Source organism: Phyllostomus discolor, chromosome 2 (assembly GCF_004126475.2).
Source record: "Phyllostomus discolor isolate MPI-MPIP mPhyDis1 chromosome 2, mPhyDis1.pri.v3, whole genome shotgun sequence".
Classification (NCBI taxonomy): Eukaryota; Metazoa; Chordata; class Mammalia; order Chiroptera; family Phyllostomidae; genus Phyllostomus; species Phyllostomus discolor.
The window spans coordinates 142,769,799-142,788,452 of record NC_040904.2 but is presented as its reverse complement, the minus strand read 5'-3'; the positions used below and the strand labels follow the sequence as shown (position 1 = coordinate 142,788,452).

The 18,654-nt window shown below is 37.2% G+C and overlaps 1 protein-coding gene across 3 annotated transcripts in view; it reads left to right on the top strand.

The window, feature by feature from the left end:
• Nucleotides 1-18,654, top strand: part of NAV3 (neuron navigator 3) — a 556,838-nt gene that overhangs the window by 453,312 nt on the left and 84,872 nt on the right. For all 3 annotated transcript variants that reach the window (XM_036018646.1, XM_028532259.2, XM_036018644.1), the window contains exons 13-15: nt 14,727-14,859; nt 15,494-15,764; nt 16,679-17,387. In XM_036018646.1, the coding sequence (XP_035874539.1) occupies nt 14,727-14,859; nt 15,494-15,764; nt 16,679-17,387 (1,113 nt within the window). The remainder of the gene's footprint in view (nt 1-14,726; nt 14,860-15,493; nt 15,765-16,678; nt 17,388-18,654) is intronic.

Here is an 18,654-nt window from a genome sequence, read left to right as displayed (position 1 = left end):
GGAGCTTGGTGACCAACTGGATATGGATTGAGGTTGTACAAAATGGAGAAATCTGTTTTTTTCTTAGGCAGTTGCTTTCATAATACTCAGGATAGGCACGTATGATTATACAGGTGTGTACTATTCAAGTACACACAGCTAAGTGACCGTGTAGTGGAAATCCAGACTGCACTTTGCTTTCAAAGCTGTGGACCCATTGAAGGCGCTTGCTGGGTAGGCTACCAATAGCTCTAGAAGTAATGCATGTGGAATGCAGGAAATGGGGTAGATTTGGTATAAACCCTACTGATAAAATTCATTTTCTGATTCTAACATTTCAACTCCTATAAATAAGCCCAAGAAGAGTATTCCATATTTCTTATTTTGAAGGTAAGACGGGGTGGTATTAAATTCACTATTTGGATAAGAGATATGAGTCTCAAGATGAATCCCTTAAATCAGCACCATGTAGGATATGCCCCAGCCAATTATCTGACTTCCCCCAAGCTGATAGAATAAACCCCAGCTCTCCTCTCTTGACAGGAAAAAGTAATAACATCACAGCCTGCATCCCAAACTGTCTAGAAAGGAGCTGTTTTTCTCCTCTTCTTTACATCATTCTTTTTGTCAGGCCCGTCTGTTTGCCTTCCCCAAATCCTGGGAAATCGATTTCTGCTCCAGTGATATAAATGCACTCTGCTTGAGATGAAAGACTTCCCTATTCATCACAGTCTTTTTTTTGGATATCATATCTTTTCTTCTGTTTATGTCCTGAGGCTTTTATATTCCTGTGAACCACCACTTCTGGACAGCGCTAGGCCTCGGCGACCTCTCTCCACTTGCTTCTGTGTGGCTCTGGCTCCACCTTGCCTGTCTTCCAGCCAGGACCCTATCTTTGAAGGGCTGCCTTTTCTGAATCCTCACTTCCTACTGGGTGAGACACAGGATGAATCAGGTTAGGTATCATAGTTCAGCAGTAGCAACAAAAACCTACAACTGAATTCTTCATCTGGAGGGAAACAGAAATCCCACAGAACATGCTAAGCAAGGTTCAGATACAGAGACCAGGGTGTGGGAAGTGAGGCAGTAGCCTGAGAAGAGCTGGCGGTGGCAGCTCAGACCTGGAGACAGGGTCAGCCAGACAGCTGTGAGCCTGCCTGGGACATCTCAGGGAGCCGAGACAGGGCCAGGAGCATGCCCTCACCTTACCCTGACCTTCAGGTGGAATCCTTTCCCTGTTATGACAATGCAAGGGCCATTCTTGCGTTTTTTCTTCTCTTCTATATCCATGCATACAATACAAGGAGACAGCAGCTGGCTGTTTGCGATAGGAAATATAAATGGTCACTTTGAAAGGGTGCCAGACAGGATCCACTGCAAGTTTTCACTGTTACTGCTGCCATCTGTTGTTTTGCAGAGCGGGGCATGGATGTCCTGGCAGACAGTTCTGATTCTGTGTGCCCTCTCACACCCTTCCAGAGACAGTCCCTCACTGAACTGGCTTTTTTAGGAAATGTTCTTTCCCATGGCAGTGTTCCAAATGTTTTAAAGTGAAAGAATCCAGAGTGTTTTACATAACATATTTTATATATCTGTGAGCAAAAATATTTCTTCATTGTTAATAATATTTTCTCTTAAAAATATTTTACTGAATTCTTGTTACTTTATGCTATTTCAAGCAAGATAACATAGAATAGGTTTCTGTTTTCAGCATGGTTTACAGTTAAGTTGATCTAGGTGTTGAGCTGTATCTAAGCTCTTTTATTCCTACATAATGTTTCTTTCTTCACCCAACCTTGAAATTAGAGTAATTTGGGTATTTTCATTCTTCTGAAAGACATAGTTAATGTCAAAAATATTTCAAGTGGTAAAGGTGGGTTTTTGAGAGGGGGCATAAGTTATTGAGAGTTAATACTTCTTGTGATTGCTTTTTATTAAGTAAAATGCTTATAACTACATGTTCAGATATCAAAAAATAATTTGTGAATTCTCAAAAGTAAGAATTATACATTTTTTACATTAAAGTAAAAGTTGTATCTGTGACTTACTAATTTCTACCTTGTTATCAGTATCTGCCATAATGGAACCATTCAATAAATATTTCATGCACTAATTAGTGGATAAAACTATTCATGGTAATAATTTTATAGAATAATAACTAATTTCTATAATTTTGAGAATTTTGAAAGGCTTGAATTTTTAGTTAAGTATATTTTTTAAGTTGTCTTCCTTTTAAAAAGTTCTCTACACATTGCTATAATCTTTAGAACAGCATGATATTTCTGTAAATATTAACAAATAAGTCAATGGAACAAATTTGATAATCATTTAAAAATACTAATAATTATGAAAATACTAATACTAGTATTAGTATATATCATATGTTAAGACTTGATAAGGGAACCATAATAATAAAAAGGAATCATTATAAAGAAGTGGTCTCTAAGAAATTCACCAGCTGTTTGAAAAAACAGTTTCTGACTTTACTATAACAATGGACTATAAAAAGAAGGAAAAGAAAGAAATATCAAATTATATATCAAAATTTCCTGGCAGAAGATCAAAGATTGATAGAATTGGTTAAAACATTTTTGGACTTTGTACATGAAAATATGAATAAAAACTAAAAGTTAAGAAGTAGATAAACTACATGAAACAATTTTAATATGTAAATATCTAACACAGATAAGTTATTTAAACTCAATTGTAAAATATACAAAGGACAGAGACAAGTTACGCAGATTTAAAAGTAGCTAGTAAATATATAGCAAATTTAATCTCACTTATAATTTGGTAAATGTAAACTGAAACTACAATGAGCAACTATGTTACATTGCAAATTTTTTTACTGCCAAAGGGAAACATATTACCTGAAAGCATCCAGGGTTTTTGTATGATAGGTACTCTCACATGGCTGGCAGGAGCATAAATTGATGTGTTTCTCAATTGTTATGTAACATCTGCTGCCTTGACAATGTTCATCTCCTGTGAATCACTATTCTCTCTCTAGGAATTAATCCTAAGAAAATAAGCATAGATGTTACCTAAATATTTACATAGGTATCTGTTGCGGTATTATTTACAATAGTAAGAAAATTGAAAATATTTTATATCTCCTAAAGCAGAAATGGTTAAATATATAATAGTTCATGTGATATAATTATGTCAAAGAAAATTTTTAAAGATTTTATTTATTTATTTTTAGAGAGGGAGGAAAAGGGAGAAAGAGAGGGAGAGAAACATTGATGTGAGAAACATCAATCCGTAGCCTCTCATATGTGCCCCAACCTGGGGACCCACCCTGCCACCCGGGCATGTGCCCTGACCAGGAATCAAACCAACAACTTTGAGCTTCACAGCACTATGCCCAGCCAACTAAGACACACCAGTTAGGGCATATCAAAGAATTTTAAGGATAATAAATCACTATAATGTAATATAAAGAATGAATAATGTACAAATAATTTAATCAGCAATATCTCAACCAAGTAAATTTGCATATGTCTGTAAAATACATCCAGAAAATGACTGAACAGAAATCATCAATGGTGACAATTTCTGTTAGGATTACCGATGATTTACTTTGCTTCTTTTATTTGTTCCTGGACTGCCTAGTTTTCAATACTGAACACATGTTAGTTTTTGAATTAATATTAGCTATAAGGGACACCACATGGACATTAATGAATCTTTGAGGTAACTTCCATGTGTCATATATTACACTCTCAGCTTAGCACTAATAGAAAGCTTTTAAATAAACCCGTATGTATTTTGACCATATAACAGCATCATGAAAATGAACATTGGAATAAACTAGCAAACTGGTAAATATTGTTTAAGCAAAATAATTTTTAATAAGATTATTTTATCACTTGTGATTTTAGTCTATATAGTAATAAAAACAAAAATAGATGTTTTTCATCTGCCTCAGATATCATTAAAACATAAAAATCTTCCTAAATTAATTTCAAGCTAACATTGTTCATCACACTTAACCAGGGCTTTCTTCTATAAAGAACAAGGGCTTTTTCTTTTTTTATCTTACCCTATCTGATGCCACAACAGAATAGCTGTAAATCTTTATTATTTGTTTTCTAGAGGAAATAAAAGGGAATGAAAAGGTCAGTTCATAAAGTTTATTGATTGTTCTTCTAACCCCAAACCTGCCAGATGTTAACAGTAGTCTCTACCAATATTTCATGTATAAGTATATAGCATTCTGTGTATACTAAAAATAATGAAATGGAAAGACCTTAACCTTATGCTTGCATGAATTACCAGTTTATGAAGAGTTATATACCTAAACTATGATATAATAACTCATATGGACTTTCCTTCATATATGAGAATAATGGGTATGAACTGCAAACAGAGCGTGGGATTAAAATTTTGTTTTTAGTGCTGCTGACGTATTCTTTATTTATACAAAACCCATTTATGCCTTTATTGCCCATGGAAAGTATACAAGAGATCTGGAGTCTTTTTTCTCATTTACCACATTCCAACTAAAAGAAAAACTTATGATTTCTATATACTCTACTGACTGAATACTCCTGACACCCAATGTCTGGGATTTTCCCCACACCATCCCATTATCCAGAAACACCAACTATGTGCTCTACAATTCAATACAACTTGATTCTGACTCTCTGCCTGGAGTTAGCATCAGAGCCCACAAGTGAAGGGCTCATAGGGTTGCCCCCACTTCAGATGCCAATTGCAAGTCCAGGGTTACTGTGTTTCTGAATGACCATCTGTAAATTGAGGGTTTCCACAACCCCCACCATAGGTTTAACAATTTGCTAAAATGGCTCTCAAAACTCATAGAGACATTTACTGGTATTTCCTGGTTTATTGTAAAAGATACGATGAAGGATACAGGTGAACAGACAATTGAAGAGGTACATAAAGCAAGGTCCAGGGAAGGGGCACAGAGCTTCCGAGCCCTCTCTGGGCACACCTTTCTCCTAGAAACTCCAACTCTCACCAACATGGAAGCTCTCTGAACACCATAATTTATAGGCTTTATGGAGACATGATGCATTATTAACTCAACCTTCAGCCCCTCCCCCCTCCCAGAGGGTAGAGGTGTGGGACAAATCAGTAAAAGATCTAGTCTTACATTGTCACAAGCTGAGGCCTCAATCTGCAATGCATTCACTCCTTCCAACATTTAAAGGTACAAATAATTATGAATTGTGATTTTCAAAAAAAATTAATGGGCCATCCAGGAGCCAATCAAGAGTTGCTTTATTAGAACAAAAGACACTGTTATCACCCAGGAAATTCCAAAGGATTTGGGAGTTCTGTGTTAGAAACTGCACTCAAAGACCTAGCACCCCCATCACTCAAGAAATTACAAAAGTTCTAGGAACTCTACATCAGGAACCTGGAGCAGAGACAAAACATATATGATCTCTGCTTATTCTTATTATGTCATACCAACCAAGAGCAAATCCTGTCATTTCTACCTCCAAATGTATCTGGAGGCTGCTGTTTAATATACTTGTAACCTCCTCATCACAAACTGAAGGATGTTGCAACAGCCTCTTCATTGAGTTTCCCACTTCCACTCTTCCTTACCTCTAATATATTCATAAAACTGAAATAATGTTTGTAAATGTATATCTGCTTATATGATTTCATTACTTTAAACTATTTGATAACTCTCTAGTGTACTGCTAAGGAACTTTAATTTCTTCACATTGTCTATCACACCCTTCAAGGGCCACCTTGCCTGCAGAATTTACCCTTTCCCCTTGTCTCCTGACTAATCCACCAGTCCCTTGGCTTCCAGTTCTTTACACTTGCTATCTCCTTTTTTTTATGGCTTTCTTCCTAATCCCTTTAACAAATGGTTTCTCTTCACCTTTTTAAAATTACCCCCTCACAGAGGAAGTTTTTGATTCACCCAACCATAGTACTTTCCTCTCATTACTTATACTCTTAGGTCATCTCATTGATTTGTAATTTATTGAGTTATTCCGAAAACAGTAAGTACTCACCTCGGGCCAGGTGCCAGCTTGGCCCTGAGACTGGGAGAGAGAAGCCGCTCTCTTCGCCCTCAACCACACAGGCCTGTGGCCTGAACAGACAAACCACAGCATGTGGAAGTGCACTAGTAATAAACACGGACATGGAGGAATTCAACTTTTCTTGGAAATCATGGCAAGATTCATAGAGGAAATGATGTTTCAACTGGATTCTAAAACCAGTTATTCAAACTCCATTAGACTGTGGTCCATGAGCAGTGGCGAGGTGAAACACCTTTGCAGGTAGAAGGAAATTATTTTGTTTAACTGCCATAAAAACCACATGTATTTTATAAGGTGAAAGAAATATTTTAACATAATATTATTTTTAATATATTGATCTTTATATTTTCTTTTAATTCAAAAGTCTCTCTTAATCCTTTTTATTTATAATAGAATTTTTCCCCTCAGGGAAATGCTGAATAAATTTTTGCTGTAATATACTACATTGCTTTCTATTAATGACCCTGAATTTATACATATTTACACTTCAATAGCTGCAATGCTCAAACTTGACAAGTTGTGTATTGTGTTTGCTGATAAAAAAAGGTATAAATGTGCTCATTTAGTTTTTAGGAGAAATCATTGATTTAATATATTGTTACCAATATATAAAGTCTAAACTGCTGATTCACAGTATTATTTTTTATTATTACAAAAGTCATTGTGTCTAAATAATATTTTACAAAATATTGGTGTCTTCTTATGTTTATTATTTAAATTGTTATAAACAATAGAAATGGTAAGGACCCTGGAATGTGATAGGATTTTTTTTTTTAGGTGATACTTTCATTTTGTTATGCAAATGTTATCTTCCCCTTGAAACAAGAAGGATATCCAGAAGTTTTCACAAAATGATATGGATAGCTAAGGTTACATAATTTTTTCTTTTTATGAAATAATTATGAGTCTTAAGAAATGTTTAGTAACATTCTTAGAACTCATGCTTTATTGTATATTATTATGTTTGCCAATTTTTGGTCAGGAGAGAACAGATTATTTTTCTCAGTATGTCTTTGTCATGGGCATTTTGACATTGGCATGCCTATGAAATTTTCATTTATATCCCCTTTTCTTCCAGCCTCTAGCTTTTTTGTTTCTGCTATCTTACTTATACCTTTTAAACAACACCCATTTTATAGTAGACGCTGAGGGATAATGGAAGCCCCACACTCGGCAAAGTGTCTGACAGTGCCTGAGTGCATCCAGCACTGACATCCTGTGTATTTGCTGACTGTCTGCAGGCCTCAAGCAGTTACATTGTTTACCATTATCTACATTGTTTTCCAACGGCATACTTGATTCCAGAATTTACATTTAAATCATATACTTAAAGTGTTGAATATGCTTAACATTTTTAAAATTCTTGTATTCTTGATGTTCTTAAAAAGGAAATCAAGGATATATGAGTTTTCATTTAAAATTTAAAGTGAGAGTGTGGTGGGGGAGGGACTAGGTTCAGATGGGTCCAATAAATCAGAGAGATGTCAGAGGACATAAGTGGGGGTGGCACCCGGTGTCTAAAGCAGTGCACACCGATCTCTCCGTGGTTGGTGACATAGAGTCTAGCTCGGTGATTACTGTCCGCATTAAGAGCTGAGTGTGTATGTCAAGGATCATAAGGAATAAGGGAACGAGACACCGGAGGAAGAACATTGTGTTCTCGGGCCTCTATTGGCATACCTGAGGCACTTGTTCCCTAGTCTTCCAACGGCACTGGCCCAAGAACACTCAGATATTATAATACCCATAGTTATGGTTTTTAAATAACCATACAACCATAATCAAAACATTCAAAAAGATACATAAGCATTGTTTATGTAGCTATTTCTTATTTTAACTTTTAATAAAACAAGCAAACAAAAACGTGTATTGTTAAAAGGTTAGGACTAAGTTTTTTTTTAAATGCAAATCAGAAATAATGTCTGAAGTATAGGAAGTTTATTTACTGAAAGAAAATCTCTGTTTTACATGTCCATGTATTGGTAGGACAGCTGACCCTGCAATGGGAACTGGCAAGAGCTTGGTTAATACCAGCTATGTGAAGTGCCACTACCTCAAAAAGTAGGAGGATGTTGAAAAATTACCAACAAACACAACTAGCATTCTCCTCTGGAATTAGTTTTACATGTGAAAAATTATTTCAATAATTATTTAGTTAATATTTCTGGATTCCTCATAAAGAGTAGAAAGAAAAAAAAAGAGACCTCGAATATATAAGACATTTGTTTTCAGGCAGACAGATCTGCTTCTGAGTGTGCATCCAGAGGTGAACATTGGCAGACAAATAAAACAGACCTCTGGCCCTACTGAGTGATTGGACATTAAGAATATAAGCAGTAAAATGTACGCTTTTCTTACCATGCTTCTCAGAATAGTGAGTAATCTAATGTATACCAAAATTCTAATTTGCCAACAAATTGACGTTTTTTACTTTACGTATAGTGTTTTTAAAATTTTTCTACAGATCTGCATTTTGACATACATACCAAGTCACACAGTAGCCACCACAAATCTCCAACATTGCTAACCTCCAGCAGTCACTGCTCTGTCCCATGTACTTACAGTTTAGTCTTTTCTAAAACACCACATAAATGGAATGCATGTGAATGCTCTTAACGGGTTTATTCATAGTATTTCAAAATGGGGAATGGCACAATATGTAAGTGCAAGCTGTGTGTAGAAGATACGCAGATTTGTCATTTATTGAGCTGTCCTAGATTCTGGAGAAAAATTTAACAGAGTGATAAATCTGAAACTTGGAGTAGAAAAAGAGTTGCCCTTTTATAAAGCATATAGTCAAGAATTCTTAGCACATTATAATGAAATTAAAAATGAAAAGATGGCAAAACTATATTGATGAGGTATGAGACCTACTACTCAGAGCTAATTATGTGAGTAAATTATCTTTTTTTTTTCAGTTAAAACCTATGTTCCATGAAGCTTTTTTAAACTTAATTAAATGTGCTATAATAAATAGAATTAATTGCATCCTGGCTAGGGAGAATTCTGGTATCTGAAAAGTCAAAGATGAATGTCAAAATCATAGAACTTTAAGATTAGAAAAACAATGGTGTCATCAATCAAAATTGTTCCTTTAAGATTACTTACCAAAGAAATATGTGAAACAAATTTTTCCCAAAACCTGCACTTATTGGACATAATCCAATTTAACATTACTGGATAGAAGCAGCATTTTCAAAAATAAAACTTCCATTTATTTAACAAACATCCACTAGTCACCTATTCTGTAGGAGATAGTATGTTCCATGCTAAGATTATAATTAGTAAAACTCAGTTCCTGACTTTAGGTAATTCAGATTAGGACCAATAAGATTGAAACCACACACAAAAGTGGTTCTGACAAGTGATACATGCTGCAATGCAGAGATTAACACAAACTTTACCTGGTCACTCCATAATGTCCCTATCATGAGAAACTCTTTAACTCTCAAAAAAGTTCCAGTAGCTCTGTCCTACCATGCATTGAACATTCACCTCTATTACAACACTTGCCATTTTCTATTAGAACCATTGGTTAATTTTTTGTCCTCCACAGTAAACACCGAGCTCTTCAAGAAGAGTTATGATTTATTCATCACTTAATGAATAAGAGCATACACTTACTAATAGCTGTTATGGAAAGAGGGACAAGCAAGGGCAGCCAAATGCAGAATAACAGGGTTCGGTATGTTACCTATAGCCGAGATGGCCTTCCACGGATTAGAGACAACTTGACTAAGAACGGAGCTAAGCAAGAGAAGAAAGGTAATAATGCCAATATTCTATGGCAGAAGAATTGACAAGGAATGTAAATAACAGAGAGGGAAAAGAACTTTTAAAGAGAAGTTGTGTATTCTAGGCAGCATGAATTTGAGATGCAGACAAGACATCCTTGAGGAACCGTTCAGTTGGAGGGTGGCAATGCCAGTCTTATGGTCAGGAAAGAAGGCTGGCTCGGTGACGTGAGTTTGAGTGGCATGGTCATGGAAGTGATACTGAAGTAGTGGAAGACCAGGGAATTTCCAAGGAAGAATATCTAAGGTGAATTAAGATTAAGTTCTGAATATTGAGGGATTCAGAGGAATGCCAAAGAAGAGGTAAAGTAAAGGATTTTGAGGGAACTCCAGTGAAGTTTGCAGAGAGCTTCTATCAGATCTTTACTGATGAATTTCAACAGAAAAAGGTCAAGAAGATGGGAGGCAAGGGAGCATAGTGCTAACCAAGCTTTGAGGCATAATTCCTGGGTTCAAATTTCATCTCCACCATGGGATCCTGGGCATGCCATTTGACTTACCTGCACCTGTGTTTCCCTGCAATTCCGGTCTCATGGACTTGTCTGAGGATTGGAGGATATTAGGGGAGTAGGGCACATAGTTCATGGATGTCACTGCCCTTTGTGAAAGGAATGTCAGTGAAGTATTAGGAGGAAGATCTTAAATCCAGAGGAAAAAGAGAGAAACAACATGATGCCTTTGCAATTTGAAGAAAATTGCTTTTGGAGAGAACAAAATTTCTAAGTAGCCCTGAGATCACCTGAGGATAGATAACTTGACTCTATATGCATTCAGTCATTATAGTTTTTATATATAATAAACTATATAATATTATTACATTAGTCATTATAATTAGTTAACTTTCTTGTCATTCCAAAATGAGAATAGAGAAAGCATTTATTTAATTAATATAAAGTCAGGACAGATATAGGGGACTATTAGGGTGCAAGAACTGGAATATAGTACTGGTTAGACTGTTATTGTAACAATCCTTTTCCTCAATGTCTTTGGATCCCGGATCATTGGTAAAAAGTTTAGTGGAATAAAGTGCACAAGAAGACTTAAAAACAGCCCTGGCTGGTGTAGCTCAGTGGATTGAGCACAGGCTGCAAACCCAAGTGTCGCAGGTTCGATTCCCAGCCAGGGTACATGCCTGGGTTGCAGGCCATGACCCCCAGCAACCTCACATTGGTGTTTCTCTCTCTCTCTCTGTCTCCCTCCCTTCCCTCTCTAAAAATAAATAAATAAAACCTTAAAAAAAGACTTAAAAACAGATAATAGAAGATATCTATAAATGTAATAAAAAATTAGGGATTAGGAGATTTTAGAGTACTGAAAGTATAGAAGGTTGTGGCCAAAAAGTAAAATTGTAGAATTTGAGATCTTAGAGGTAAAGCAGTTTGTGAAGAAGGGAAAATGTGAAGTATTGTAAAATTGTTCTTGTGATTCATTTGCTTCCCACACAATCTTACAGAGATAGGAAAGCCAGAATAGCAAGTGTAAGTGAACATACCAGCTATGCACTTCTATTTATATCATTTTAACCACAAAGGTGTGTTCACTTGAAACCTGAAATGGTTTTAAAGCAGTACATAAGTGGTTGTTAGGATTCCAATAAGAATTGTTGCATTTAACTTTATAGTAGTTGATGCTAGGATTTACATTGATAGAAAGTATTATTAGAAATATTTTTCCTTGCCAGAGAAATAGTTACTTTAAAAATGCTCACTATAAGCCCTGGCTGGTGTAGCTCAGTGGATTGAGCATGGGCTGCAAACCAAAGTGTCGCAGGTTTAATTCCCAGTGAGGGTACATGCCTGAGTTGCAGGCCACGGCCCCCAGCAACAGCACATTGATGTCTCTCTCTCTCTCTCTCTATTTCCCTCCTTTCCCTCTCTAAAAATAAATAAATAAGATCTTAAAAAAAAAAAGATAAAGGTCAAGGAAGGCCCTTTGTAGTATGACAAATCAAACAGATTAAAAAATGCTCACTATAAATTTTATCTTTGAGTTCAATTGATTATTTGAATGAAGAACATATAGTGTGCTAGGTACTTTTTAAAAACTCACTTAGTAAAAGTGAGAGATACTACCTCCATAATTGCTTTTCTCTTAATCTGAGTAAAACACAAGACTTTCATTCAACACATGGGTGTTAATCATTCCCCTAGACAGTAGAAATTCAAAGAAAAATTACACATGCTCTGTGCTTAGAAAACTCACAGGCCAGTGGTCCATTTACCTGTTTTTATCGATGTATTAAACAATGGACTAAATCCAGCCCTGTAAGACTGCGCTTAGTATTATGGCAGCACAGAGGAGAGGTAACTCATCCACCCTGACAGCAGAGAGTAAAAGCAGCTTCCTAGACGATGTGTTACAATGTAAGTATTGGTTAGTCTGGGGAAGCTAGAGATTGGTTAGGCAGAGGGGAAGCTAGAGCAAAAGCAGAGGTTGGAAATAAGGTCTTGCTGATGGAAACTCAATGCAGCTCTGAGTCAAAGTTCAGAAAGTGATGCAGGGTGTGTAAAATGCTGGTGCTGAAGAGGTGGGCCAGAACCGCATAACAGAAAGCCCTGATGTCTTCAAGGAGCCTGAACTTTGCTTTAAACTAGTGGTCATTAAAATGCATATATTTTTATTTATATAATTTATATGTATGTATTACTGTGAGAAGGTAGTATATGTATCATACAACATACACAAACATGAAAAAAACTAAAAGATGTAGTAAAGAAGGAATAATAGTTTTGAATTATGAATGTGTTAGTTGAGGATCTTATTTGCAAACTACAGAACCTATTGTACTTTGGCTACTTTAAGGAATGACAGGAGATGAGAAGGCTCTCTGTATCTTTGCTATGATTGGGAAACCAAGGTCTTTGCAGGCTCTTAACAACACAGCCACGGGGCATCACCGCTTCCTCCACTGGGCACCTCTGACTCCCGGCCAGATAGCTGCCACTGCTGATAGAGAAGAATTGAGTCACTCTGCTACTGTTTTCCAGAAGACTTTTTCTCATTTGTGACTCTGTGGGTACATATGCTAGACAAGCCCTGTGATACATGCCATACCCATATATCAGGCAAAGTGGAAATGTGGGTTTTTTTAATAGTCTGCCTTGAAAGTAAGACTCATATGGTGGGAATTATTGAAATTAGATGTAAGGAGAGTATTCTAAAGATTTGAGCAGCCACAAATAACAGGTATTTGCAACAGCGATACAAAATTCCCCTTTGCTCTCATGAAAAATACAATTATTATTGACAATAATCTGATTTATAAATGCCTTTGGTAATCATGATACTTTATGCTATCAGTACTTAATATACACCCAGGGAAAGATCACATTAACAAGATTTGGTCTAAATTCAAATTTCAAATTTTCTTCTTGATAATGACTTTTCTAGTTGGTTTTGCATGTGATCTCGGTGCATCACTGTTATTTTGAATTTGTATGACTCCTAAAGGGCACATACCAGAGTAAGAAAAGTATCAGTTCACCATTCTTTGTGGTTTGCTTGTTCTTTCATTATGGACATTCTCTTCAACGTGTAGATTATTTGCAGATCTTTTAAGCCACTTTCCCATTTTGTGAGACTAGCTTTTGTCTCTATCTAATATTTGTATCCAGTGTGCATTCATCTGTTTCATAGAGCACAGGTAAACAGCACTGCATCACAGCAGACTGGGAACTGTGGTCTCCCCATTTACACTCCGGAGCCCCATTCTCCTGCAGGGGACCCTGCTCAGTCCTGCCTCACTGCCGGAGAGTGCCCATGCCGGCTTATGTGTTAGTATCTATGTAGCCTATGTGGTTTACTCTTCTGTGGATTAAATATGCTCAGAATTTCAGAATATTTTTTATAATGCAATGGATTTCCCATGTGTCCCGCAGGGCCAGTACATTCCCTTCGAGAATCTCCTGCTTTGGTAAAAAGAACTCTTTGAAGTGTGCTAAGGAGGGAAGTGACATGGCTGAATGTGTATTTGTGATCATTGACCCAACTTTATTTTTTCTTAAGAGTTTATTTATTTTTAGAGAAAGAGCAGGGGAGGGAGAAAGAGAGGGAGAGAAACATTGATGTGTGAGAGAAACATCAATCAGTTACCTCTTGCATACCACCAACCAGGGACCTAGCCTACAGCTCAGGCCCTGACAGGGAATCGAACCAGCGACCCTTCACTTTGCAGAATGACATCCAACCAATGGAGCCACACTGGCCAGGACTGATCATTGACCTAACATTAGCCAGTGAAGTTGTATTAAGAAAGGCCAAAGGCAAGAAGGCCAGATGTATAGGCCAGAAATTGAGGTGTGGCAGGAGGGATGCTATGGTAACCTGAAGCTCAATGTTCATGAGTTAGTGAATGATTAGAAGTAGTACTAAGGTAGGACAAGGAATGAAGGACAACTTTATGGTTTTTAACTAAAGCACAGTTTTGTTTTCTTTATATTTAGAACAAAGCGTGAGTTCTTAGATCCTGGTTACTGTTTGCAGGTGAAAAAAGTCATCAGTAATGTTATTTTTTCCTGATACTGATAATATTTGGGTCAGGGTTTCTGTTCAGTCTATAAATATTCCCCTGGAATCTGGATCTGCTTTAGACTCTGATTCTTTGTAAATATCAGATAAGATTATTCTTAGGTCTGCATTCAATTCTTATTAATATTATTTTCCCAAAATGGAAAGTGAATAATTTTTCATCATAAGTTTAAAAGAAAGGTGGGGGATGGGATGGGCAGAGGAGGGAAAAGAGGGAAAAATTGGGACAACTGTAATAGAATAATAATAGGAAAGAAGGAAGGAAGGAAGGAGGGAGGGAAGGAGGAGAGGAAGGAAGGAAGGATTGTCTTCTCAAAACATGGTAATGGGTACATGGAAATGAGATGACTTGTGTCGTGGTGTTCACTGCTACCGCCTGTCTTGCCTGTAGCTGGGACGACAGCAGCTCCGTGAGCAGTGGTCTCAGTGACACCCTGGATAACATCAGCACCGACGACCTGAACACCACGTCCTCAGTCAGCTCTTACTCCAACATCACTCTCCCTTCCAGGAAGAACACTCAGGTGAGAATCACTGGCTTCCCTTTTCCAGTGCTTCTGCCAGTTACCCCAGAGTAGTTTAAATGCAGCCTAATCTCTTAATTTGATTTGATTGTATAAACTAAAATAGCTTGTGTACATATATATATATTTTTCCTACTGATTAAAATCTAACCAAGAAAGACTTATGTTGCCATCTCTATGTAATATGGATATATTTGTTTAAAATCCAAAATATATTTTAATAGTTTAATTTGAATAATTATTGATTAACTTTATATTTATCTCTGAAATAAATTACTGGATCTCTTGAGGATGGTAAATCAAGAATAGATATTGGATAATTAAATTTTTATCTCTTCTTTTCCTAGTTAGATTTGACATAGAAAAAATTGCTTCCTCTCTAGAGTGCTTAATTGGGGTTTTCTGCTCATATATTTTATCTGACATTCTCTAATATGTACAAGTGAGAATTATGTGGCTAAAACTAATGAAACTTACATGAAGACATAGAAAAAAAAGAGAGCTTTTTGGGATTCTTTTGAAATCGAAGTCAGTGCCTTTTTTTTAACCAGTTAACTGAAAATAAATTCCAGTGCCTTGTTCACACTTAACAGATTTTTCGGCACAACGTTTTTCTGTAATATTTCCTCCTTAGCTGAAGACAGATTCAGAGAAACGTTGCACCACTGATGAGACGTGGGACAGTACTGAGGAGCTGAAAAAGACAGAGGAGGACTTTGACAGCCACGGGGATGGCAGTGGCAAGTGGAAGGGAGTTTCCCAGGGACTTCCTGAAGACCCTGAGAAGGCGGGGCAGAAGGCCCCCTTGTGTGTCTCTCAGACCGGTTCCTGGAGGAGAGGCGTGTCTGCCCAGGGAGGGGCCCCATCTAGACAGAAAGCTGGGACCAGTGCCCTCAAGACCCCTGGTAGGCTTGTCAGTTGTCAACTGTTATGCAAATGTGTTTTAATTTATTGTTTCCATTTCCTCTTTGCTCTCTTTAATGATAGCTTTCTTTTTTATTAAATCATATTATTCTTCATATAGTTAAATCATTTTTAGGGTAAATTTACATGCTTAAACATATAAACCCACATGTCTATAACAGTCTAGGCCTTCTCTAGAATGCACTGCCATAATTTGGGGCTATTGAGTGTCTTTATTTTGCTACAGCTGTGCCTTATCATATGGAAATAAGATGAGGCTGTTTAATAAAAAAAAAATTGCTTTCTTTCTGACTGCCTTATGAAAGTTTGGAATATTTATGTTAAGTATGCCACAAAGTTTCAATACCAACTCTGGGAGACAAGATCAATCCCATTAGTCTAATGGCTTAGAATGGTGGAGATTTGAAACATCATTTGTGAATGAGACTTTGTGAAAGAATTCTTCCAAATTGCACCATCCTTTTTTTTTCTTAAGACTCTCCCTGCTTTTAAAATGGTGCTTAATTTTAAATAGTGTCACACAAAGTACTGATGTAATGGGGTACTTGAAATGTAATCATCTCACAGATATTCAAATGAATTATTTTTTGTGGTACTTAGCTTGATAAGAGTAAGTGTTATCCTTATAAAGGAAGAGTTGCAAGATATAAAGCAATAATAAATAGCAAATTATGTGTTATTTCTTTGATCTCTCACCACATCCCTCTACTAGCCATATTTTTGCACCTTTTTACCCAGTATATTAGAGTGCATGCCTGTTTATATCTAAAAAGGTAAATATTTAGGAACTGAAGTAATATAAAGAGGTATTCACCTTTGACACACTCTTTAAATAAACATTATTATGAAATCGAAATGTGCAGATAAATAAATGTGTGAATTTCTCATTAATTAGGGAAAACTGATGATACCAAAGCTTCTGAGAAAGGGAAATCTCCCCTGAAAGGATCTTCTCTGCAGAGGTCTCCTTCAGATGCAGGAAAAAGCAGTGGAGACGAGGGGAAAAAGCCCCCCTCCGGCATTGGGAGGTCAACTGCCACTGGGTCTTTTGGGTTTAAGAAACCAAGCGGAGTTGGGTCGTCTGCCATGATCACGAGCAGTGGGGCGACCATCACCAGTGGATCGGCCACGCTGGGTAAAATCCCCAAGTCTGCTGCTATTGGTGGGAAGTCAAACGCCGGGAGAAAAACCAGTTTGGACGGTTCACAGAATCAGGACGACGTGGGGCTGCATGTTAGTTCGAAGACCTCCCTGCAGTACCGCAGCTTGCCCCGCCCCTCCAAGTCCAGCACCAGTGGCATTCCTGGCCGAGGCGGCCACAGGTCCAGCACCAGCAGCATCGATTCCAACGTCAGCAGCAAGTCAGCTGGCGCCACCACCTCGAAACTGAGAGAACCCACGAAAATTGGGTCGGGGCGCTCCAGTCCGGTCACTGTCAACCAAACAGACAAGGAAAAGGAAAAAGTAGCAGTCTCAGATTCCGAGAGTGTTTCTTTGTCAGGTTCCCCCAAATCCAGCCCCACCTCTGCCAGTGCCTGCGGAACCCAAGGGCTCAGGCAGCCAGGGTCCAAGTACCCTGACATTGCCTCGCCTACATTTCGAAGGTAAGAATGCGTGGAAGGATGCTGGGAAAACACAAAATGCTGTATCTTAAGATACACACACATGCATATTCTAAGAAACATATATCTTAGATTCTTTTATTCAGTTTTTGAGTACAGTGAGTTTTAAGAAGCTGGTCATATAAAAAGCTAAACAAAAAAATGGTACTCATTTTGAGAAATGCTCAACTTTCCAATTTTACTATTATTGTAATATTAGCAATACAAACAGCATTTATGAGATACTTAATGCACTAGGGGTAGTGAAAAAATAAAGTAATACCTTGTAAATTTCCATATATTTTCATCTCTTTTTTCCACAATTAAAGCAAAACAAAATAGGTCTTTATGACTATGGTTATTCATTTCCAGTGTTTGTTATCTTAGTGACTCTTAATGAGTCGCTGATCATGAAGGTAGATGAAGCTGTGTTCCTTGTAACAGGTTATGTCGGACACATTTATATACTACTGTATCTTGACCTATTAATGAAAATCAGGGTATGGCACGACTGACAAAACTTGGAAACATTTGGATGTTGGGTGTAGGACGACAACTGAGGAGTGGGCTAGGTTTTCCAGCTCTTATCAGCTCTCTCTGATGAGCCCAGTGAGCAGCGTGGCCAGCAAAGACTGCCCTAAGGCTGTCTTTGTTGCTGAACATGTGGAGTTCTGCTCCACAATATCATAGTTTTTAAATGCCAGTATGTTCTAAGTGAGGGGAAAATACGTACAGGTAAAGATTCAGGACAAAGAGGTAAACCTGTGTGGGTCTGTCTCTTTGTCTGTGAAGTGATAAGAGTGTGATTTATAGTCTGTTACAGGTTAAGTATTTTTAATGTTTATTTTTATGATACTGACTAAGCCAAGAACCTTGATATTTGTGGGGAAGGGGGAAAAGGGGTCGCAAAACATTTACATTCCAAGCAATCTCGGATGCATGATTGTTTATAAAACCTAGAGGGTATATTCCTCAGTAGAAATATTAATCCTGAAGAACTGGCTTTTTGAAGTGTTGTCATTGGAAAGAGTAAATTGACTCTCGCTATGGCTTGTAGAGAGAGTAAATTCTTCTGTCGCTTAAGTGAAAGCTAATAGTGCCCTCCAGTGGCCCATTACCTATGAAACAATTTCTCATATTCGTCATAAATTATTCCACTACAGGAAATACGGATTTCATTGCAACTTAATTAGTAATCATTACGCCATTACTTCATATCACTTTATTTCCATATTTACATAAATTTGACAATATCATCTTCATTTACAAA